General features: G+C 47.2%; 2 protein-coding genes across 2 annotated transcripts in view; both read left to right on the forward strand.

Annotated features, from left to right (window-relative positions):
- LOC144097779 (solute carrier family 22 member 3-like) overlaps positions 1-11,590 on the forward strand; it is a 29,396-nt gene extending 17,806 nt beyond the window's left edge. Inside the window, exons 5-7 of the mRNA XM_077630412.1 lie at positions 6,514-6,716; positions 10,856-11,037; positions 11,585-11,590. Of these exons, the coding sequence (XP_077486538.1) occupies positions 6,514-6,716; positions 10,856-11,037; positions 11,585-11,590 (391 nt within the window). The remainder of the gene's footprint in view (positions 1-6,513; positions 6,717-10,855; positions 11,038-11,584) is intronic.
- A 223-nt stretch (positions 11,591-11,813) lies between these two features.
- LOC144097202 (uncharacterized) lies at positions 11,814-16,714 on the forward strand. The gene is made up of 3 exons (XM_077629953.1): positions 11,814-11,947; positions 13,451-13,787; positions 16,422-16,714. Exons 1-3 carry the CDS (start codon positions 11,838-11,840, stop codon positions 16,665-16,667), a joined length of 693 nt encoding a protein of 230 aa, XP_077486079.1. The 5' UTR covers positions 11,814-11,837; the 3' UTR covers positions 16,668-16,714.
- The last annotated feature ends 9,260 nt before the right edge of the window (positions 16,715-25,974 follow it).

Genomic DNA, 25,974 nt, shown 5'->3' on the forward strand with positions numbered 1-25,974 from the left:
CACAAGGGCTTTAATATTTCATTTCTAAGCATGGCATACATATAGACGTAATAAACTCTCGGATCGCAGAGGATCGTAGACCTTTACTCGAAATACCACATAGCTAGCTTCTCGAAGTACGCAAGCTGAATTAGCTCATGCAGGTTGGAATAATGCAATGAGAGCTGTTCTTACTTTAATTTTGTGCCGTTATTGAGCCGCCTCTTTCAGTTCCAGACATACAAGGGAGTGTTTTCACACAAAGAGTTTATTTTTTCTTGTTTACTATTTGAACTGCACAGAAAAAATGCTGGATCACAAACATTTTATATAATACATCATAATACAAAAGCAACTGGAAAGAAGTTATGGTAAAGCGGGTGGCACCATGTCATGAACAAAATGCACATACGCTCCGCGGGTTTGTCATTAAAACATCATCCCTGCGAACAACAGAACAGGCATTGTCAACAGCAAGACACAAGTAACGTGTTAAAAAGGCATGTATAGCGCGCTCGATTCCTGCACATCAGCAGCTTTGAGCAATAGGCATAGGTTCATAGGCTGTTGAGAAATACAAGCACAGCTTATTCAATACATCATAGTAACACAATAGTAAGGTTGCACACTTCGTAAAAGGCGATTATTGGGATTTTTTGGTCAAGGTGTAGACACCACGCGGAAAAATCCACATTTGGGCTGCACACTCTTGTTCTAAAACAAGACAAATATGGAAAAATGGCAAACAACAACAACGTAAATCGTCTCTTCGAAAAAGGCTGCAATTGCCTTCGAGAACAATAAAAAAATACAACTTTCTACAAGCATTGTCCTACATGTACAGAATTAAGTCCATATCTTTACTAATTATCGAAACTAGCAAAAGGAAGGAAATATGTAATGAATTATCAGCGCAATAATGAACATAGCGACGGATACATATAAGCGAACCCTGTGTTCTATTGGCAGCGATGAGAAACAATCAGACATCAGGCTTTAAATTTGTCCAGCTGTCTGCCAGACACTGATGTCTTGAAGCGAATGCTATCTAAATTTCTATTGATGATACGTACATGCCCGAAAAGGCGAATTCTATATATTTCATTGCAAAATGTATGTTTCAATCGCTGGGGTTACATCGAGTGGGTCCTGTGGTAATCATGAATCGTAGCTAGAAAAAGACAATTCAAAACTTCATTGGCATTGGTAGGAACAGCAGTCTTCTTCAGCGAAGTCAACCCGGGGTCCATGAAGTCATCTGCGGTGAAATGGTCCCCGCAGATGCGGTACGTGGCGTATACAGCAGGGTCGGCGACTTTTCTAACAGGTCGCCCCTCTTGGCACACTCGATCCAATCCTTCGACGTGAAACAACTATGGCGCAGTATAACCTGTAATTATTCGCTTCATGGGCTGACTAAAAAAAAACATGCGCATAGTAGCTGGTTCTAATAAGAGATTGGCAGCACTGTTTCCTATTTTCTTTAAAGTACACAGAACAGGCGTCAATCATTTGCTGTCACGAGGAATGCATATGAGCTTCGTACCCGGCTTCCCTTGTCTTCGCCCGTTGGTCCCACACCATGAAACGCAACAGTAGCTCCCGTAATTTAATCCGCGCCGTGGCATTTTAGTGTGGGCTTGTGTACACTGTAAAGTTTGTTGCAGTCATCAAACGGCAAAGAGAAATATATCGCAGCAAAAACAGATAGAAAAGAAAAATCAACTCGCCGATGACAGTTATTTATAATATGTCTGCAGGAAAGCATGTTAACATATCGTTCATGAAAAATTATATTTAGTTTCAATCTCTTGCGGAAGTGAGCTGACATAAACTGATTTTTTTTTTGTCTGTAAAGCAATAACTGTTGTCAATCGTTGTCTCCCTGGTTTTCTTCCAGACAGTTCCTATATATGCGGTACGGACCAGTGATAAACTTTCATTTTACAGTGATCGCACACTGTCATAATGATTGCGTAGATGGCAGTATCCGCAACGATTTTTCTATACCCCTTCCCGTGGGCACTTTCGATTGTGATCGAGCCCTCGACCGGGATCCGACTTTCAATCGCGATGGAAAACGATCGCTGATATAGCGGTCCAAGTATCGGGAGTAAGAACAGCTCTAGTGCAACAGATGTCACTAAGTAGGCCCGAAGCACCCAACAAAATTTGCCAAGTTGGCAGAAAAGAGTCCTTGCATATTAATTGTTCAAAAAAAAAATACTTGAATTTGGTATTATGGCTAAAAAACGTACCTATCAATGCCAATCACCTGAAATTCTCTGAAATACATAAAGTCGGCGGTATTCACACAGATATGACAAACGTATTAGCATTTGTTGTACTGCAGTCTAAAACAACATTTTTTGTTTATATTTTAGCCTTCTCTCTTTTGCTGTTCGTTTCTTAGCACTCTATGACACCTAAAAGGCACACAGTAGGTTTCGAATGCAATCGGGAAGCTCGATTGCGATGCTTCTACGGCAGTAAACTATTCCTAAACGCGGCTCAAACGCGATCGGGGCATATTGAGGCCCGATTAGGATCTGACCGATCACGATCACAAGTGCCCGCTTCCCATGTGACAAAGGTATTTTCACGTGGTCGATTTCAAATGTGCATTACACTGTTCAACCGACGCCATATAAAAGGTTTTTGTTACGATACGGGTGAGCTATCGATAAATTGTGTGTTTTAAACTGAACGTGCTGCGAGTGACTTTTGAAAAATTACGCTTACGCTTTGCAAAATTACATGCTCTTCCGGAAGACATCAAACGCATGACTCACGGCTCATATTATATGCTACGCGTGCAAAATACGTTCACGCAGCATAACAAACTACTTGCTACAATGTCTTTAGCTGAAGAAACATCAAAATTAATCCTACGGGCAAAAGGGAACAACTTACTGGAAAATCGAGGCGACGCGTTGAAAAGCGCGGTGAGGTGGGCGTAACCGGCGGCACAAGACCGGCGCAGCACCAGCTTCTGTATGGAAATGGAATGCTTGGATGCAACCTGATGGACGAGTGATAAGCTGTCGACCTTTGAAGTAGAGCGGAAGTAAACATAGGCCACCTGGCGGGGCGGGTGGTCAGACCCATGTTTGCTCGGCCGCGAAACGGCCTGAGTGTCCGCTCTTTACGAAGTATGTTTCTCTATCACAGAGCCACAAACCCAGTGCACACGTCAGCAGCTTATCGCGGACGCTGCTAGATGGCACGCACTGTACCAAAATTACCCAGTTGCCACGCGTTCCGATGTTCGCGCTTCATTCCGGCCCGACAGTACCAATGACATAACCATTATAAGGATAGAAGGTGGATTTTTCCGCCCCCGCATGCGGACCTTAGCAAAGCACAGGCGACAATGCTAAGAAGGACCCAGACGCGATTCATTCTATATTTATAAGCCCCCAGAGGTTATGATTTATTATGAACGGGGAGTATAACCCCGCCTGCCTAAAATGTCAGCAATTGACAAACTAAGATAATTTGTTATGGGGATGTGAGGTCAAGCCTCCCTCTGAAGGGAGCTAGAATGAACTGCTGCTGGAATTGGAGAAGACAACACAAGAAGCGCTTGTTACCTGGGCCTTGGAGGTCACCCCTGTATGGGGGTCACACTGAGGTACAGTCGCCCACCATGTGATACCACGTCAAAGCCACGTGGTCGTGTGGGTATATATAGAACGGCTGTCGCAAGTGTGTAGCGGAGCTGCTATGGACGAGCCTGAGACGCTTAGCAAGTATTCTTGCTTTTAGGTCAGAGGCTGGCGAAATCGGCGATGGGAGGCCCTAGTCGCCTTCGCCGCCCTGGATCAAGGCAATCGTAGCGTCGGCCAGCCGAGGGGCGAAGGCGACTAGGGTACCAAATCACCGATTTCGCCAACATATGCCCGTAAAGCTTGAAAGCCTAGCCTCGAACCGAAAGCGAAATGAAATGTAGATCAAAGATCCCCAGGTGGTTCATCAGAAGGCCTCAGGCGCCTCGCTGGCACGTCAGACATCACTCTACGCCCTGAGACTTGTAACGCACACTTATTCCGTGGCCGGGCTCGCTTTACAATAAATGTGTCAGCTCTGCATCTCGTACCTCTGTGGGCCTTATGGTTTATGAGTTAGACTGACTGCGCGTTGCTTGAGTTGCACAGGGGTGTCAGCGCAGAGGTCGTGGCCACCAGGTGAGCTCGGCAGGAAGCACCGAGTCAGCACGTTTCTCAAGCAGCGGAAGGAACCACAAGCTTGGGAATTCCGACAAAAACTGTGTAGAGGCCGGCAAAGCAGTACGGGTGTCCAGCAAGGGCCGAGATAGGAACCGCAGACACTGAAGAGGTGGTGGCAAGCGAGCGCACACTATATTACGCCAGACTAGCGGTGTCAGCGCAAGCGCCTGCCCCGCAGCTTCCAAGTGCATGATGTGATCTCTGTTGCCAGCACCTGATTACCTGATGTGTTGGCAATGTGATAGTATTAGAAGGTGATGGTTTTATTCAAAACAATGCCACTTCCTTGCGGATGGCCTCACTTCCGTCCAGCCAATGGGAAACTTTCATGACCAACACATTTTTTCCTAATTGGGCTTTTAATTTTATAATATTAAATATTAAATGGCTATTCACAGCTGGCAATGTGGAAAATCAGCACTGGGTGGCGTTGGGTAATGATAGCGCTCACAGAGATGCAGGTTACGCCTGGTGCCCTTGCGGGGCCCCTGCTTCCCACCGGTGCCTACAAACACGTTTCAACTCGAATATTACGCACCCCCATCCACCATTAACCTTATATGGGTGCCGGCCCACACCGGCTGCTCAGGAAACGAGAAGGCGGACGAATACGCCCGAGGGCTAAGCAACCGGGCCGTCTGCACAAATGAGCCGCCGGCGGAGCCACCCACCACATACAATGGGAGCACAAACAGATATACGGAAAACAGACGACTGTACCCACGCCCACACTCAGAGCTTACCATGGGGCACAAGCCACGGCTCTTAATAGAGCTCAAACAAAGAGTCTTATGAGCTCATATCGATTCGCCTTGATTAAAAAAGGCGAAGTTAATGTTATTTGAGAAATTTGTGACAAAAACCTTAACGCAGATGATGACCATATTCTCCGGGGCTGCGAGAGAAATCCTAATGATTTGTTTTAAGAATCATGACGTCATACTCAAGTGACCTCTCCGACGCCTCTTATTAGGTCTCGGAGTTCGTCACGTCATCGTCAAAGTTATACGAGACTAATACTATAGTTGCACTGCGAAAAAGAATGAAAATTAAAGGTGGCCCGGCCCGTGCCACGGGTATGTGAGACTGTGATTGCCGCCTATCCGGCTAACTCTTCCCAGTTCTACGGAGCCGCACACAGGTCTCCCCAGACAGCTAAGCGCTCGCGCCGCCAAGACACAGCTGTACGAGGTGTCGAAGCTGGAGTGAAGCGGCTGCGGAAGCAAGCTTCCGCTGCTCGAGCTGCTGGAGTGAAAGTGAAGTCTCCGCGGGTGCGCGCCAATGGATATCCAAACTATGGAGACCCATGATTTTCTGTCTCCCCGATTTCGGTATAAGATGGCAGTCGCAGTGCCGAGAAGAACCAGCTGTGAGAACCGCTTTAGTGCTTCAATTTTACATTACAAATACATAAATAAAAACAAAGCCCCTCAGTTCAATCCGAGGAATCACCCACAGCAGCTGCCCTATAAAAAAAACATTACGAAATATCGTAAATGTGAAGTTAATTTGTTTATTATCTCGTAAATCAAGTGCTATTTCGCACTGTCTAGCGCAGCTCTCAGTGGCTATACATGCGCGATAAAACCTCTTACGATATCTAAAAAAAAGAAGGGGCTTGACCACGTCCCGAACCTGCTCAAGATGTTTGGTAATCGTTGCGGTTGGGCAAAACGGGGAAAAAAATATGCGCTCGATTCCAATTTCGGTATGAACCCGGGTGCTCGACTACTAGTCCGGGGTACCCGGGTTAGAACCCCACCACGCCGGCCGTGTTTCGATGGAGGCGAAGCGCAAAGGTGCCCGTGTGCTGTGCGATGTCAGTGCATGTTAAAGATCTCCAGGTGGTCGAAATTATTATGGAGCCCTGCGCGGGTCCCTTACGGCGCGGGTCAGGTGTCAGCCGAGATGTGATACAGATACTGCGCCGTTTCCTTTCCTTCAAAACCAATTTATTTAATTCCACTTCCAGTTCGACAGCCTGGTTAGAAGGGCATGGGCCCTCCTTCGGAGAACCACGACGTTTCGGTTCAAGTCGTTAAGTACGAAAACATCTTTACATCATTTTAATTCACGTCCTATACTGACGCACAGCATTTAGAGACGCCCACCTTCTCAAACGTTTTGCTGTTGCAGGCAGATGTCGCACTCGCTGCCTCTTGATGTTTACTGAAGGAATACAGTGCGCCTGATTGTCAGTTGAAAGCGGCACTGTTCTCTGACTTCACGCATAGTAATTGGATAATTTATCTAGTGACTATAACTTCACGCACCGCGGATGGGGGCGCTCGTTTCCGCCTTGCAGGTTCGTGGGCACGATGACCTTCTACGGGCTGGCGCTGGGCTTCCGTTCGAACGCGCTCTCCAACGCGCTGGTGGCTGTCGTGGTGCTGGCAGCCCCGATCGTGGGCTACGCTGGCATCGAGCACCTGGGTCGGGTGCGCACCCTGGCGGCCACCCAGATCATCTGTGGCGCCATTTGTTTCGCTCACGCCTCCCGGCTCACCGGTAACGTCCGAGGCTGCCGGCAGTGTGTGCAACGTTTTTGAGTCGCTCCAATCGCGAAATTCCTTTAGCCTTCGTACAATGCGGACAAATGAGAACGATAGCTATATTTCAATTGGTCGCGTAACTCTCCTTTAATGGTCTATGCGGCCGCGTGTCTGCACCATCCGTATCAAATGAAACGCGAATAAGAGAACCGAAACAAAAATATTAGCCCACACCAGCCATCACTCGGAAGTGGCCTCAATACCGAGAATTGTTTCCTTGGCCAGGGTGTCCGATATGTAAACACGAGGACATTGAAGCCGACATTCATCACTTACTGTGGGACTGCCCAGTCTCAAGACTACAAGGATCCGGCACCTGATGGTAGCAGGTCTTTCACCAAGCAACCCTGCTTCATACATTGCCTGGACGCAGGGACCGTACCATCGTTCTCTACTGGACTTCATCAAATCGGCTAACCTTTTTCCATTCATTTAATCTTTACTACATCATTCATCACACCATCACCCATCATTGATGCCCTGGGGCAATAAATTTCGCTTTAAAAAAAATATTAGCCCGAAGAGAAGAAATACTGGCGGGTTTTATTAAGTGTACCATGCAGGCACCTTTGTTCCTTGAAGACAAAATCAATAACTATTGGTAGTTTTCACGACCATACTGTAGGATACACACAGGAACGCAACGGAGTCCAATTGTCATGACGTCGATGGTAATCTCATTTAACGGACGCGCTCACCAGTCTCATACGATGTCATGTAGGGGATTAGCAGCGATGTCATGAGAACCGGTCGACGCCGTTGGCTGGAAGGCCTCTTTTGAGGGGTATTGACCGCTGCATTCTGGAGTCGTATCCGACCATAAAGGGGGTCGACGCCGTTGGCTGGAAGGCCTCTTTTGAGGGGAATTCACCGCTGCATACTGGAGTCGTATCCGACTATAAAAGGAGTGTCCTAATTGACAATAGGCAGCGTTATAGAGAACTGCTCTTGGAATCAGAATAGTTAGTATCGCGCTTGTTTTTAAAATAGACCGCAAGCGTCTATTTTTCAGTGCTTGCAAGTGAACCACAGCCTTTTGTATCTCGCGGGCACAAAAGAATAAGCGGAACATAAGAAAGAAATCACTGCCTGGCGTTTGAAAACAGGCGGTTTGAAAGCGGAACGGCAGACAGTCGACTTGCGCTTTGTAGGGAGATCGCAATCCGCCAGTGACGTCGACGATGAAGACTCTTGTGCAACGGGCGAATGAGAAAACCAGAACTGCAAATGCCTGCATTTGGCGCTACTGGTAAGCAATACCCGGCGACTATCACACTGCTCGCGCAGGCAACAAGTAAGCTAGAAAAGTTTGTCATTCATTGTCCTTGAATTCGTGGCCATGATATTCATCACCCACCCGTTGCATTAAATACGAATACAGATTCCTAATTGTTTGTACAAGTGGAAAGCGAGAGTAGTGAGGTCGTCTCATTTTGGGCATTGCTTTCTCGGAGCAACTGCACTTTGTTAACTTAGTTTGTTCGCAAGCAGTGGATCGAAGGTGTAGAAAGAATATAGGGTCCCCTCTGATACAGTTCTTTCTGACCGCTCTATTCGATTCTTTCCATTCAATCATCCGCCTGTCTCGCTGACTGATCGCAGCGACAGCTAAACGGCGTAAGGCAGTGGTGAACTGCAAAAACAATCAGAATTTGACATCAGTATCATGTCTGCCGTTTATAACAAGCACCATATCATCATACACGCATGTCGCAATACGGCGTTTCATTACACACGGTCATACAAACAATTGTTCGCGCTCGAAATGTGCCCGTTAGTCCCGAGTGGTCAGCGAACTTAATAAACAGCGTCTCTTTTTTACATAGCTATGCTCTTCTATTCCAAGAAAATAATATTTTTAGAAATACAGGATTGATGCCCGATAAGAACTACGCTCTCATGGTGCGTGCTAAAGCGAAATTAATTTTTACACCCATTAGGTGTGTATAGGTTGTGACGACGTTGTAGAGGAACGCTCCGGGTTTACCTCGAGCACCTTGGCTTTTTTTTTCATAAACGTGCAGCGGAACAGTAGTACCAGGCAGTTCGTATCTAGCGTAGATTCTGTTACTGCCTCTGGGATCAAAACGAAACCACTACCTCGTGGTTAGTGCCAGAACATGGTAGGTACTAAGCAGTTGCAGTTGTGTCTGGACGAAAGAAGAGACGTTTCACGTAGAATCTGCTTCAACTGTGCCCCAGCATAACAGCAGACGAACAATGTGCTGGCGTCACTCACTTGCCGGCAGCGCAAATCACCTGAAGATGTGAGCAGGCAAAGCCATTATATTTGTGGCGCAGGTCATGAGTTGCGGTACTATACTAGGCGACAGCTGAGGGGAAGGATGCAGGGACCGAGCGTCCGTAACCGTGGCATTCTGTCAAATAGTTCGGCCACAAGACGGTGCGCCTGGCGCGCTCCTGTCTCCGTGGTAGCTCAAGTAAAACTCTTGCTTGGGCTAGTTTGTTCATGCTTGAAGATGTAATGAAAATGGCGCGACGAACGAGGACAAAAGTATAGAACACAAGCGACAGGACCAGGCGCTGGTTCTGCATTTATGTTTGTGTTCTTCTTTTGTCCTCGTTCGCTGCGCCATTTTCATTACATCTTCAACCGTGGTAGCCTCAACATTTCTCTGATGCAGCTGGCGCCATCTGTGAAAGCTTAGAAAGGGAGAAATTCGGGTGAGTTGGTTGGCGCTATTGGTCGCTTCGCTACCTGACGACAGGTCGGTCGGACGTCATGCGGCGAAGGGGTCAATAGCGCGCGATATGATCCATGCGTCGATGACCCATCAGTTTCTGAAAAAAAAGCGCCATTATCCATGCTTTAATGACCCGTCAGTTTCTTTGACAAAGAATAAATTATATTATCAAATTCATAGCAAATCTCTGATTTAATTTCAGTTGTTGGCATTCTTGTATGTTCTTGTCGCCATTGTTTGATTTTGCTATGCGGTGATTGTATAAATTGACAGCCTTTTGAATAAACTTTTTATTTGATAGTTAGCGCGGCGTGTGTCCGGTCCTTGTGATCGTGCTCTCAATTTCGCGCTTTGACAAGCTACTTATAGCTAGACATGACTAGCAGATCGGCTGTAGTAAAAGAGAAAAAAAAAATATCTTTTTTTGATTTTCAACTTCGTAGCTTGGCGGTTGTGTTCAAAATATAGGCTAAATAATACTGACTATACTGCATGCTTTAAGAGAATATTATTAACCGCAAGCAGGGCCTATATTCGGCTGCGTAGGAAGAGAGTGCGTGTTTCGGCTCTGTAGCTTTTGCTCGATTGCAGAAAATGTTGTCATGAAGTAGTGACCTGAATTAGTGTGTTTAATCTTTCTTTAACGCCTTTGTGCTGTATCTGCTTGGACTTATTCCTTGTCTACGCTTTCCTGTCAACTGTGATGGCGTTGCAAAGAGCGAAGATGCCTCTCAGTATGACATTTAATGAAGCTGAATATTAGAGGGTAATTAGCCTTCGGGCAACGCAGTCTATTGATCTAATCTGTAGCGCACCACCGCGTCTCAATAAAGTTCCTGCAAGTGTGGAAACTTCCTGTTCGCGAAGGTCTCTCAGCGGCTTTCCTGTTTCGTTAACGCGCAAAAATTCACGGAGCACCCCGAAAAATATTTTTATAGAGAACCTCTGGCAACAGTGTCTGAATGCGCAGTCGAACCGCTTGCGAAATGGAGCAAACGACGTGAATCCGTGTGGGCCGATCTTTCTGGACTGGGTAGCAGTGCTACCAAAGCGTGGTGTCGATTTCGTGACAATCGGCAATAGTATTCGGCCTATCTCAACTATGGTCTAAAGTTAGAAGCCCGTGCACTGTGCGATGTCAGTGCACGTTAAAGAACCTCAGATGCTTGAAATTATCCGGAGACCTCCACTACCGCACCCCTCGTAGCCTCAGTCGCTTCGGGACGGTAAATCCCCACAAACCATCAACTAAAATCTCGTTTTTCGATTGATTTGTTCGCGTTTCAATGGACACTGATAGCACTAACGTCGTCTGCTGACTGCAGGAGCCATTATCGGTGAGGGCCACAAGGGTGTCCGTAGCCTGCGAGCTATTCGTTTGTACTCGCAGACTACGTGATGGAGGCGCTGTTCGTGGAGATGATGGCCTGGTTCTGGGTGAACATCACGCTGGACATCATGTTTCTCTACGGCGTGGAGGCCTACCCGACCACGGTGCGCTGTCTCGGGTACTGCATGAGCGCCGCCATAGGCCGCCTGGGGAACGTCGCGGCACCGATCATCATGACCTTGGTGAGGGATTGCCGGGTTGGGCATTCAAGCCCGAGCTCAGAACTGGTTGTATGCAGCACGTTCTCAGCATGGCGGGAAGACCCATTCCGGTCTGCAGATATGTTCACTGTTAACGCCGCAGAAGAGACACGTGCTTATGTCTCTGTGCTTTAACATGAGTATTGTCTAGGATGCAGAGGATTCATTCTTTTGTTGACAACGCTTAAAAAACAGGGACAGAAGACATATAAGACGACATCACAGGCACTGAGTGATGTCGTCACAGCGCCTGTGGCGTCGTCTTCTATGTCTTCTGTCCGTATTTTTAAGCGCTGTAAACAAAAGAATGGATCACCACCAACTAGCCCGACAACTTGTCCTATTCGATGTACAGGATTAACTGGGGCTCACGTGTACTACGTTGGTGATTCCGCACCAGAGACTTGTGCATTGCTGTTTGGGCATTGACATGTGTATGCATCGTTTAAGACACTGCATGTAACTGGTAGAGTGGCTTCATTGCCCCCCATTTGCACTCTACCTCTCTCTTCCTTCTCCTTCCCCGTAGGAGTAGCAGGCTTGGTGCCGTTTCCTCTGGCCGACCTCTCCATCGTTTTCATCATTAAAACTCTGTTTCTGGTTAAACGTGGTTAACCGACTAGCCCAAACGCTGCTGCTATTATTACTGCGTGACGGCAGCCTCTTCATGTTAGAAAGCCGAGAGAAACGCTGATATGAATGAACGCCTGCGTCACCACCGACTAACGAACAACCCTTTTATCGAACGGCAGGTCAAGGAGTACGGAAGCGACGTGCCCTACATGGTGATGGCGTTCGCATCCGTGGCGAGCGGCATTTTGACCCTTCACATGCCTGAGACTCTGGCCAAGCATCTGCCCGAGACAGTGAAGAACAAGGAGAACCTTTTCGAGTGAGTTAAAGCTTCAACTATCTGCTCGGAAACGTGGCATGGTTGTTCGGTAGGCTGGGTGCAATGGTGGGTGACTAGACTCACGCTTTTACGGCGCTTTCATGTTGCAAAATTAGTTCCTGGAATTGACGTTTACACCAGGGTTCTCGCTTTTAGCTTCATACAATCAGTAGACTAGATATTTTAGTCTCTAGTAAGCATAAATCTTCTTCAACGGCATATCCGTTGGTTTTAATTTACAGAGGGGTCATATGGAAAGTGTATCTTCGTTCACGTATTAATAGTAACACTTACCTGTTAGTGTTCCAGCAGGCATTTTGGTCAAGTTAGGGCAGGTTAGGTCTGCACGCGAGAGATTTTAGGATAATTTGAAGTGCGGCAACGCTACTGGAGAATGAATACAGTTACCAGGCGGTTGGACATCAGGTCAAGCCTGTTATTGAGAGAGCCACTTTGTATTGGTTCGTTGTTGTGACGATTGGCGGTCACCACAACTAACTTACTTGCCGAACTAGCACCCACAACGAGAAAAAAAAACAAACTCGGCGGTGGCGATAGCATCATGCGTGGCCGGCGGTCGTCGCATATCACTATCACAGGTGCTTTCATCCGCGATCAGTTTAAAGATGAAACCGAACTGTCGTTATAAAGTACCCAGAAGGTCGACAGCAATTTCAATATTTCAGACGCTGATGCCTATGTAATTATAATTCCACAGTTACCAGGACGCTCGTCGCGTGGCAAACTAAATCATAAAAGCCCCATGCCAGCGATAATAAAGAACGTTAACAACAAACAAGTTTTGAAAGTATAATCAAAAGTTCGTCATCATGTGGTCACAAACAGCGCAGTAGAGACACGAGTGAGCACTGCCCGGTCTCTTCGTCGCTGTATCTTCTTCGCCGTCATATCAGCTAGCCCAAAATGCCATCCTACTTATCCTACGTGCAATATACGAGCTGAAAACTCCATCATGGCATCCTTTCGTTCATGAAATAACTTTCACTTCAGGGCTCGCATTCCTTCTTTGTTGTGCGCTTATTCGTGCACGTAGTGTTTCGAACCTGAACGTCACAAGCTCCCTGCAAGTAATCTAACACACATACCAAGCAAATGTCATTGATAAGGCTGTCCGGAAAGAGTATTTAAATAAAGATGGTTTTGACGCTGACGCCATTCTCTTTCGAGGTGGTACTTGTGGAACCTTGAGTGGCGCTTGTGGAACTGCGGGTGCCATAATCCCAGGGGTGCGCTTTCTTCTGTTGACGCAGTATATTTTCCCCTTGTGTACCACAATGCTCGAACGGTAATGTTAGTGAAAAAAGGTAAACGAAGTAGTGATAAATTTTAGGTGGGTCTTCAGGGGGCGACTGTGCCGTATAAAGGTGGCGAATACTGCTGTCTGACGCGAGTGTAATGCTTATAGTGTCGCATTTTGTTCTTGGCATGTCGTGCGTGGTGCGATGGCATCAATAATGACCCGAAGTTGACGTCACTCTGCAGGTTCCTACCGATGCATAAGATTAGCTCGAAAAAACCTTCGCGCAAGGGGTCGCAGTACGAGACGACTCTCGAGTGGCCGATGACTCCGTTAATGTCAGCAAGCGATCGATTGCCAGACAGCACGGGGGCCTCAAAGGAGGACTTCTGGGGTGCTCCATGCGACGATGACAAAGCAAAAGCTTCGGAGACAATGGAAGACCTGGAAGCGATGCTGCTACAGTCGGCGGTGGAGCTGCCTTCATTTCTTGGGCCGCCCAGGAAGAGAGCCTCGAAAGACAGTGCTGCGGCGGCAGGAGAGGAAAATCTCCCTCCTACGTCAGCAGACGGGTCCTGTAAGGTGAGAATGTATCTTTTCTAAAAATGGTCGTGGTTTTCTAGCAACTTTACGGTGTCAAGAATGCACCAAACCTTTTTCATTTCTCAAAAAAAAAAGAAAAAAAAAAGTGGCATGCTACTTGGGTTGAGCTTGAAGGACAACAGTGACGATAGAGAAAGGGCACGGGATTATGGGACTCTTGACAACAAAAAATGAATGAGTGGTGGGGGGAGATTGATTCCGCTATCCTACTTTTCGGCAAAACGACTTTTCTTCGTCTGCACCCAGACGAAGACATGTCTTATTGCCGAAACGTTGGCTAGCGGACTGAGGCATCTGTTCTGCGTTCTGATTGCTTTGTGGGATCAGAGCAGCTGTAAGAAATACTTGTCTTGAATAAAAACATGCGTGAACCCCCTGTTAGCGAAATGTAACTGTTGTGCCACGACATTAGTTTGAAAACTAGTGGTAACGTATTTGCAATGCATGAGGATTATTGGTATTGCCGCACACCTTTTCGCGCCACTCTTAAATTTCTGGAGATTTGTTGATTTTCTGCATATTCTACATGTCTGCCTTCTTCCACCCTACAGTGCAAACCGTTGCAGCCTTTGTGATTTTATCTGAGCTGGTTTCGATGGAATTCTATGTTAACATTTGACTGCCAGCTACGTTGACATGCTGCATCATTGTGAAACGAACGCCCACATGTACTCGTTCAGGAATCTGGTCGCGCACAGTCGAAGTTCTCGGGTATCGAACTCCAACAGCGCATGTCCAAGCTAAGCCGAGCTAATCACACGCATATTCAAACACTTTTCTTCAGAATCGGGGTCAGCTAGTATCTTTTACATCGAGAGGTCTAGAAGTATTGAACCGACTTGTATTTCTGGCATTGTGTACACTCTTAGAGACACGTTCGTAATTCTAGCACATCGCTGCTTTACTGTGTCGACCCGTCGATGGCATGTTTTGGCTTAGTCATTGCAAGGTAAATCAAAACGATTAACTTTTTATTCAGAAAACACTTATTTCCTGGGCTTTGCCTTCCCTAGTTGCGGCAATCTTTGCCGCATTCAATCAGTAGGTCTTTGTTAATGACGGTGTCGCAATACCGTGTAGATGGCCTTACTACATGCTTCAATAATCCTGCCTGCACCCTCTCCAACAAGGCGAAATATGTACTAGCAGAGTGCGTAACTCAGTAACGTGTTATTTCTGCTGCTTCCTTTCACGAATTGTCCTCAACGTCGGTTCAGTCGACCGCATTGAAGCTCAACCCATACAGGAATATAGGTAACAGTTTCGCTTTTGGTAGAAACTGCTGGACACTGAAGCCATTGAAACGCCTTATCTGAGATGCGTTTGTAAGGTTCGGATATTAAACAATCGGTAATCTATTATACCCGAGTTTTTAAGCGCCGATCTGCGGTTAGTTATAGAGCGATGACCGCTGAGCCTCGCTGAAAGGCTTGGCTTTCGTTTTAATTCGGATGTCTGCAGTGCAGATTTTATGTATGAAAAGCCCAGAACGTCAGTGAACAAGATCGGCCTTTGGAAGCTCTTACAATAAGGAGACGAAGATAGAGGTAAAAATACGAAAAAGTGAATTATTTATAGGAACAGACGTTTTGTTGACACATGCAGACACATATTTTTGCGTGTGCGTTTGTGCGACTACGGGAAAACAGGAACATGTTAAAAGAGTTCCGTGCATTGTCAAGCTTTTCGTAACGATGAAGTGACAATTATGGTAACAGGTGCCATCATGTCCTCATGCGAAGTTTGCTTGCCGAGCAAGCGGGAGCTCGAACGTGCTTCATTGACTTGGAATTCGACGACCAGTCTGACACTCATTGCATTACTTTCATTCACGATTTTGAAGCAGAGTATGTCCTTTCAAATATGTTCACTTGTTAACCATGCTTTGCCTACTTTTGGACCGCCGCTGCAGTGGCTCAGTGAATATGGTACTCGGCTGCTGATCCGAAAGACGCAGGCTCGATTCCGGGTGCGGCATTCCATTTCAATGGAAGTGAAATGCTAGAGACCCGTGTGTGGTGCGATGTCAGTGTACGCAGAAGAACCCCGCTTGGTCGAAATTATATAGAGCCCTCCACTACGGCATTCCCCATAGGATGAGTAGTTTCGAGATATTAAAATAGAATAAACCATAAATACCACACATGATTTTCGTGAAACAAATTTCATTTTGATCTATTTCACCAGGCTACCAGGACACAACTGCAGATTTTTATGTGGGTATTCTGTCATCTCGCTCCTGTGTTTAAAGTTGCGATGGACGCGAATAAAGCGGCGAGAACTCTGGTAAGCGAAGCGGAGGTCACAAGTGTTCCGGACATACGATCACGCCAAAACTGATTCCAGCGATTAGCACCTAAGCCATGCACAGGCTGCTCTGTAGCACTCTTTGAAATCCTAAACTTCGAAGTAGTTAGAGCACTTCCATCACAGTCGCTAGATTTGTAGCGTGACGACTCGAGTGCACCCACACATGCAAGCTAGATGGAAAACCCGCTGGACTTTACCTATTTGGCAAATGATGTACATGTGCCAATCAAGATCGCACATGGTATCTGAACCCGGGCCCATGTAAAGTTTATCATCACGACCATCGTCCCGGTTTCGTCTCAGGGTCTCTCTCAGCCTGCCACGAGCGCTCCATCGGCCACCACCCCAACCGACTGGGTCATCCCATACGGCACTGTAGTGACCGACAAGGGCGCCACAACGGCCTCCGCGGCACTAGTGCAGCCGGAGTCCAGTTCCTCGGGCGAGAAGCACCAGTCACGGCGCACGTCGAAAGGATCCAGAACGTCGAGTGGCCGCTCGCGGGAGAGCCAACTTGGAGAAGCACCCCCTTTCTCCAAGTACCGATAGAACGGAGAAACTTACTCTCGCACATCAGGCTTCTTGGAGCGCTCCGCGAGACGATGACGGTTTGCGAATAAAACTCAAATATAATGTTTGGGTTAACACGCCGTTAAGTGGCAGGTATTGTGCGGCGCCAAAGCTTGTCGTCAGCACATCAGTGCGGCGCTTATTTTAAAATATCCGAGTCTTATATGGGTGAACCATAGAGTAAACCATCGCAGTAGTGTAAACGTATATAGGTAGCTCCTGAGCCTCAAACACGACCATGACCGCGGAGTTTGGTGACCCTGTTCGATTTCTTTTGTCAAGCTTGCAAGGATTTAAACTCCCATTTTCGCCAAATTCAGGTGGACAGCGTCTTGTCGCGTCAGCGTCGTGCCAATCGTGCTATCGTACGCTCTAAACACGAATTCGCCTATGAGGGAGCAAAAAGGGAGTAAGCTGTCTTCTAGCGCACTCTCTTTCATAACAGGAAGTTGCCCAAGGTGATTTCACCCTCTTTTTACTTGTTTCGTGTTTAGAGCATCTTGCAAGCAAAAACATTCGCTTTCGCCCACTAACCAATACTGGTTATCCAGCTTAAGCACTGATTTTCTGGAAGAGACAAATGGAATAAGGGTATCGGCTCTTGCTAGATTTTGGAAGTGGTGAAAGTGGCCGTTTTTCTTTGATATTTATTTCCGGGTCACTGTGGTATTCGTAACTTTTGCCCATGCTTCAAGCCACGATACCACCGAAGTTCAAATCATCCGTTATGTTTCCCTCGCTCGGAACTGGTGGCTTCAGCACAATCCGCGACCGTTCAGAGCATGAACTCAGCGAGACAGAGCAATGAACACAAAATGAACCATACTCTTTCAAGGGAATAAAAGGAAATTTTGTAAAGTGTTAGTCCGTCTGGTTTGCACAGGGCGTTGCTGTAAAGCTGGCGATCCGGCAGATATACGAACCTAAATGCAAGAGCAACGCAGGAACTTTGAACAAGAAAAAGAAGCGGCAGACAAGAGCGCTGTAGAGCGGCTTGCTTATTTGTCTGCCGCTCCCTTTTCTTTCTCCATTCCCGCACAGATTTTGCGCTCGTTGCATCAGCAGAAGCATCGGGGTGAAACCGAAAGCGATCGGTTGCGCAGCCAGTTGACATGGCCACAGCACGGGCTCTTAGGCGAGAACAGCTTGATTTATGCAGGAGCACCAACGCGCTCAGGCAGAGACGAGGAGAGCCCGGCATATATGGGCGAACGATCTCCGAACACCCGTAGTGCTTGCACCACTGCGGCGGGCCGTAAAGCGAGGAGGTGCGGTCAGTTTCCGCCGTGGCTTTTCTCGGTGCGATCCCGTAAATCCCCTGCCTCGTTGCGTACAGCAGCTGCTGCTGTTGGATTTCCCCACAAGGCTTCGCTTTACGACTGGAGGTCTTGGGGCGAGAAACCGTCGGCCATGCTTTAACCAGCGGTCATTTTTTTTCCTTGATAGGCTCGTAACCAACAGCGCCAGCCATGTGAACGAACTCTGCTTCACCGTTTCGCAGCTATTGCTGCTCTAACACACCTGATGTCAACGACCCTTCACTGCCTGGACGTCAAGCCATAGCGAATACGTGGAGAACTTTAGTTTTGGATCTGGGATGCGAATTGAGTTACTGAAAATGTTCTTTTATTCGGCACTGCGTAGGCTAATGAGTTGGAACCGTGGTGAGGAGGGAAAGGGAGTAAGCTGCGTTAGAACGCGTTGAATGAGCAAGGGTTTTCACATACTCTTATCGCAGTGGGTTAACTACCGACTATACAATTGACAGCCCAATTTAACAATGTGCCCTTCTCACAGAAGAGCCGTCAGCCTCTGTGCACTTTCGCATTGAAACACTTTTAATGGCGTCCACAAAACTGCTGCAGCGAATATCAACCCCAGTGTGTATTTTCTTAATGTGGGATGCGAATAATTCCGTTCTATTTTTAGCAGTGCTGCCAGCGATACCTAAAAACAGGGTGTCGAATGAGAGTCATCGGCTGATATGCTTGTGTTCTGAGCCAAAAGACTAAGGCATTCAGCCTCGCTCTAAACATTATATATCTTTGACTATGGTGCAAAAAAAAAGGCATCTACTTCGCGAAAATAAAGTACAACCAGGCTTGAATAGTGTACTTCACTAGCAAAAGCACCTACGAACTGCGGAGCATACCGTTCGGGAACCAATCATTTCATGTTTATATTTTTTTTAGTGCATCGTATTCAGCCACAACTGTTCCCTTTAAACTACCGCTGCATATACCTACAACATAAGCACACGCATAATATATCCCCCTTCTTCAGTTACGACAATTAATCGGGACTGAGAATTGTGCAGCTGGACGTGAGTACGGCTTTAAGCCCAGCTAGCCGGATAACTCACAGAGTTGGTGCGGCTGTCCAGTTGAGTCGGGTAGCGAGGGCAGGGGCAATGGAGGGCGCTGACTTTGTCCTCCAGCGGGCACTCAAGCCCATAGTCACGCAGATCACCATGGCTGTGTGAGCGGGTGTGAGCAGCCCACGTACACATGCTTAGTGCCCACACCGTCGCGTTGTCGCTGTGCCACTAAGTCACGGGGACAAGAAGACCTCGCCCTCTCGACTCTTTTCTTTGCGGCTTAATTTCGGAGTCTCTAGCTTTCTTCGCCTCCAGTCTGGTGAAAAGGCTGGACGGTGAGAGCTTTGTGGAGCAAGCGCTTTGAAATTGAGGCGTTTTTGTGCAAGCATTGCTTTCTTTTTTCTGTCTTCTTTATTTTTGCGAGTTGGTGGTTTATAGGACTGCCGGCCCATTCTTGACCGCAAGAAGGCACACTGTGATGCCCTTGGGGCAAACCAATAAAGAGCGCCGCTTTCTACTGCATACCCCGTCTGTAGAGTTTTTATTCATTGTTTGAAGGAGTTAGCGTGGAACAATGCTTCGAGGTGCTTTCTTGTTCGCCGTTATCGGCCTCATTAGCGTTACACGCTTTCGCTGACACAACATTCGGCAATACGAAAGGCAAATAAATTTTAGTAGCTTCTCCTGAGTTATATCGCAAACGCGAGTAGAAAGAAAAAAAGCTGAAACAAATGGGTTGGAATCGTCCGTGAGTTCATCCACAAAAGGCAGCGTAAAGCCAGAGCATTTTTGACGCGTGAATTAGTTGCATCTTTCTGAAGCACCAGGGTTTATGTAGCGATTTTCTTCTTATTAATCCACAGGTTCGCAGCACAATGGCAACTTATACACAAAACGTGGAGGAGTTTCAAACGTTCCCTGGGCTTCAATTGCTATCAGCAACAGCCGCGAGGTTTGTGAAATGTAATCAACATTGCATATCGAAATTAAGATATGTGTTTCTTTTTTTAGTGCTGTATCGAGGAAATGTTTGTTTTTTTATTAGTATCTCAAAGGCCCACTAGCGGCATTACATAGGTACAACGAAGCAATGCATGAACCTTGGCAGTAGAAAAACTGGCTAAAAGAAGGTTATTTATGTGCCATGAATATGGAAGCATGAAAAAACTCTCGCATGTAAAATTCAGCTTTTCTTGCAGCAGTCATATGTGTCGAGTGGACGTAATGAATGGAACCATGGACAGAGATGAGGGCAAAGTAATCTATAGACCACAGACAGCAGAAATTTTGAAGATTTGTTGGCGACAATCGGGGATTCGTCATGAATGGACAAAGTTTTTTTTTTCCAAATCATGAAAAGTTGAGCTTGAAAATAATCAAGCTAGTTTGTAGGAGAAATACCGCTTGTCTGGCAGTTATCGCGGCTTTTGATGGCTTGGGCAAGCTTATCTATTGCGTATTGACGAGCAAGATGTCGAACTAATCGAGCAAGCTACCTTGACAAGAGAAATGCACCTTTCATGACATGTATCGAAATTTGCAGTGTTTTGCAACAACTTTCTTCGTTGAAGCCTAAACAAAGAATCAGATAAGAGCCCTTGAAATGCAGTGAAAACGCAAACAGGTTTTTGTGCTGCTGACAAAAGAATATGGCCAACAATAAAAAAACTTAGAAGACCCTTCCCCCCCACACACATACGCACTCACACACGCACACATACACTGCGTCGTTAAAGCTGAAGTAGACATATTGCTGCATGTGCCCTTGATTAACGAAACAATCGGTGTTATACGAGGTGAATGAGACAAATTAGGGAATATACGTCATAACTATAGAAGCAATGCTGGAAAAGCGAAACTTCAGATGACGGATTAAGTTGCTTCTATTTTAAAGTGAGGACACGACCTGAGTTCAAAGAGCTTGCAATCACATTCGAATCATCTGTTTGGATGCTCATGGTTGAGGTCGATGCTGGCTACACAAAATATTTATTTCAGCACCAATAACTTCATTATTAACCTCATTAATGGATGGAAACCCTAGGCTCATAGAGCGCTTAACTCAGAACTATAACGCCAACTTAACTGTAAAGTCTTTGTCTACACTATCACCTGTTCAGTTGCTAAAATCAAGCTCACTCGAAAATGTTTGGCCAAATTTAGACAGCGCAACGAGTTTTTCCTATGCTAAAGTTGCTGCACGCTTCTAACCGAAATAGCGCTCAAAACGCAGAATGCACAGCGAGGGGTTGTCATCGTGCTTAAAGTGTCCGTAGGCCGCCACTTATAACTTAGCATATAATACTTCGTGTCAACACCTGCAGCGACGCGCTCGTTGTCGCTTACGTTGTTCACATCGAAAAAAAATCAGATTATGAGAAAACACTGCACAAATTCGTTGTGCCTGGCATTCGCTATAAGCGGCTAAAGATGCGCTTGGCGAGGTTGTAGTCGCCGGCCGTAAAAACGACGGTACCGGGAGCAACCAGGTGAGGCTATGTCGACCTGCTCGAGCGTGCTGGCCAGAGTGCGTTGAAAAATGAACAAAGGGAGGAAGTGATTGACACGAGTACATAACGTGCACGTGTCGCGGTGTGCTCGAAAGAAGGCGTAGAATGAATTTGGCGATCTCGTAGCCGCCAGCAGCCAAGCTGGCGGCTTACAGCGTAGCACTCGCGGCCATTTTGAGAGAAGGCTCTTGCTGTGCATCTACGCGAGTGAGAATGGGTTTTAGCCAGGGTGTCGAACCGGCACGTTTCTCGCATTCGGTTCGCGTTTGTGCCTTTCTAGTTCAGGTGTGGATTCAGCTCCGGAGCAACGATCCGTCTCGATTCGAACCGGTTCAAACGGATTAAAAAAAGAAAGAGAAAAAAGAGTGGCTTGTTTCTAGGGGAGGGGTGGTATAGAGACTGAAAGATGGTTGTCACGGGAAGAACCCTGCCACCTGCCAAGGTTGATACACGGAAGAGCAAACTGCGATCTCCCACTTGCCACGGTTGGCAGGTAACAAAGGGAAGATTAGGAAATCCCTTCTCCGCTTGAAGGAGAGAGGAGGGCGAGCCCGGAGGGAAAAACCCAGAGGACGGCCACAGTTGTATTCAAACTCCTGCGAGAGGAATGCGCTGCCTGGGGGTAGTTGACACGCTTACAGCGAGGTTATCATGCTATCGCATTGTCACGACCAATGGTAATGTGGTGTCCTCCAAGTTTGTTTTGTTTTGTTTTTGAGCGTTGCTTATGGTCCAACTGTCAGTTCGGCATTACTGCTGCATGGACCACAGCTTTGCCAGCTCTACGGGCTTTGTAGGTAAATTACTACTTCTCAAGCTCAGTATACTGTGGCGGTTTGTCATAGATTTTATCATAAGCAGGAAGTCACCATCTGCAGTCATTTTTAGTGTGACAAATGGAACTCTGACGCCGCTTCCAGGTTTTCCACCCTATGTCATAGAGTAATGGGATCAGTTACTATGACTTAAGGTGTCTTAATTTTTAGTCTCAAGCCAACTTTCGTACTTTCGTACTCATAAGGAGAATTCTTAAACCTTCAATTTCTACTTTGAATGAGGCGCCTGGTATCATATGTTTTTACACAGGTGCAATATCAGGGCATCTGAAAGCAGTGTATGGAGATCCGAAACTTTTCAGATTTTGTAAAATCTAGCATGAAACGCTAAGGCGCCCGTGTGCTGTGCGATGTCAGTGCACGTTAAGGATCTCTAGGCACCTACTACGGCACCTCTTTCTTCCTTTCTTCTTTCACTCCATCCTTTATCTTTTCCCTTACGGCGCGGTTGAGGTGCCCGCCGATATATGAGACAGATATTGCGCCATTTCCTTTCCACAAAAAAAACAATTTCAATTTCTCTCTTTCTAAGACCATGTGATACCACGTCATAGCCACGTGGTCGTGTGGGTATATATAGAACGGCTGTCGTGAGTGTGTAGCGGAGCTGCCATGGACGAGACTTAGACGCTTAGCAAGCGTCCCTGCTTTTCGCTGAATTCGGGTTCACCACTGACAGTGTCCTTAGGAAATACATGGGAACTTTCAGAAGCTGTAGCGTGTCTAAAAATGGTTCGATTTTCATGAGGTCTGCGGCAGCGTATTCTTCTTTAATGTATGAAGGAAATTTTGCAGACAGATTTTATTTTTTGTGTTTCATTTTTTTACAAATCAGAGGTAAATATCCAGAAAAATTGCACTTTTATATATACCGGTCTTTCATGTCCACTCGTGAAAAAACTAAGCCATATATCAGAATTTAGTCCACAATATTTCCTCCTGTTTTTTTTCCTGATTGTCAAGCCGCAATTTTCATTTGTATCGAGCGTAGTATTTGCGTTTTACAAGTTCTGAAAGTTGTGTATGTATTTTCTGCAGGGGTTTGAAATTCGCGCCAAATATAACGAGCGATGTGGCTCCATCTGGTGTCAGAATTTTTTGTTGCTACTGCACTCTACCACCAGCATCTTGGTTGTGTGTGTTCGTGCGTGCAGGTTTTTACTCAGAACTTGGACGGACCTGAGCTCTTTCCTTTTTTCTTGCTTAGGCTGTATTCGGAAAGGATTTCTGCGTTTGTTTTTTGCTCGAGCTCTTGGTGCGTAAAGGAAGTGAAATGCAAGGCCGCGCCCAATAGTGCCCCCCCCCCCCCCCCGTTTCCCCTCCCCTCCAGGTATTGTTAGTGCCAAAACTCAGGATGGGGGCTCCCTATTCAGGACAGTGTGGGAGAACAGCATTGTACCTTGCCCAGCGCAAGGGTGCAGTGAGCCAGGTGTGGATACAAGTAAAGAATGAAGCTGCAAATATTCCTCATAGGAGGACCTCGAGCCAATAGCGGCCGGCGCTTGCATGAACCCACACGCGTGGCTGTTTGAAAACCGGTACTGGTACGCACGCCGAGCCGGGAGTCGATGGATCGGGTCCAGTCAATGCGCCTTTTTTTCACGACGCGACTGCGCATGCGCCCATCCCCTGGCGGCGATGTCGCGAAACATATTGGAAGTGTCGCGCGCTCCACTCGAGACAGGCCGGGGAAGTGTACAAACCGGCTTCCTACGCGGGGTGCGTCGCTGCAGCCGTCGGGCGTTCAGCGCGACGCATTTGGCGATGCCTACTATATGTGCTGCATACGGCTTCAATGCCCAATATGCAAAGGGAAGCAAACTCGGATTTTTTCGCTTTCCGAACGCTTCCCGTGACCGCCTTCGACGCGAAGCGTGGATAAAAGCTGTTCGCCGGCTCGACGATCGTGGCCGCCCTTGGGCACCGCCAAGCACGTGAAGACTGTGCGAGAATCTCTTTGTGACAGGTACGGACGAGGTACTGTGGTTAAATGCGTGGGCAGTGTATCAAGAAGTGTTTTGTTAATGGGAAGGAAGGCCTCGAATTTCTCCGCGGCACCCAGACTTCGTTCCAACGCTTTCTGTCCTCTCAAACAAGAAGGCCAAACGGGCAAGTACTGTGAGCCACTTTTAACGCGCGATGGAGCGGGCAACGAAAAAGAAGCTACGAAAGCATTCATGCATGGGGCTAAAATTTTGTTGTAATCTCCTACGGAAATTTCCTTGTTTATGCTACTACACCTTGGCCAATACCCACAGTGTGGCTATGTGACATGTATTACGAGGCAGAAGAAGAAGGTGCGTTATGCGTGTGTTCGCATCATAACCATGATGAATAGCTCTGCGTGGTATCGCCGGAATGGCTCAATGTGCGCCTCTCGCGCTCATCTTCATGGACGCACTTGCTTGTTTAACCAATACAGCGGTGTGCTGTGGGAAAATAAAGTGAAATGCTAGCAGAGCTGCCATGTTGCGAGTACGCTTTTGCTTTTATAGCTCGTGTAGCTACTCGGCAGCGCTTGAGCACAAATATTTCTTGTGAAAACTGTAGTTCCCGGTTGTTTTCTGTGCTACGGCGTGCACGATGCAGTATCAACCTTTCATGGATGGCAGGCATATACAGCGGAAAACGCAAACCTCACTGCTCGGGGATATTTCATTGAACATTATGTTCCGAATGTAGCCTTCATCTATGAAGCGGCGGCCCTTGCTCAGCTGGCGATCGCATTGCATGCCGGATGATGGGATATACTGAAGAATTTGCTCTTCGGTGGGCACAGCAGCCTGCCTCGGACTTCGCACCCAGCCATCAGTCAATCCTAGAAATCCTCCAGGCACCAGGTGCTGCCCAGGACACGCCATCATTGACAGATTCCAACAAAACGTGCTCCGCAGCGGCACTCAGTCCGGCCGGGTCGGGCGCACAGTACCCTTCCAGTAAGCTTCCAGCGTTGTACGCGAGGTGGCAGCACAGGAAAATGAAAAGGGCAGATTCCGCCGCAAGGTGTAGGTGACTCAACTCGACCCTGAACCAATGGGCCTGTAAACGCTGTTGGGTCGAAAAGTAGGGTTATTGAGAGGGAAGGGGATAAATGCGAACTTGCTTTCCACGTGCGCCGTCGCACCTCCAGTACAGCGATGGCGTGCCTCAATCTTGGAGGCTGCTACGGCTTGCTCGACGCTTGGTGTCGCTACAGCTGAACCAATCTCGAATCGCTAAAATCGAGTTCATGTAAACACGCAGTGGCTGATTTAGAGTGATTATGCTCAACCCGACCCCTGAATCGACCCGACGCTATCGGGCTCATGTAAACAGGGCTAATGGCGTAGACTGATAGTCATGACGTAGCGATTAACCTCCTTTCACTGAGGCACTTGCCAATCACCTGCGCTTTCACGCTACACTCGCTGACAACTATGTATGCCAGTGCAACAGCCTACATCAAGGGGAGAAAGGACCGTCTCCTTCCTTTTCCTGTTCAGCCCTTGCTGCACTGCAACTGCGACGTCATGAGAACCGGTCGAAGCCAACGTTCGGCTTTGGCTCCAAGCTAGTGAAACCAGAATGCGTGGGATCGGCATCGAAACTTCAGTTCTCTAACGAATCTTTGGTCAAGCGTCGCT

The sequence above is a fragment of the Amblyomma americanum genome, chromosome 7 (assembly GCF_052857255.1).
Source record: "Amblyomma americanum isolate KBUSLIRL-KWMA chromosome 7, ASM5285725v1, whole genome shotgun sequence".
NCBI classification, from domain to species: domain Eukaryota; kingdom Metazoa; phylum Arthropoda; class Arachnida; order Ixodida; family Ixodidae; genus Amblyomma; species Amblyomma americanum.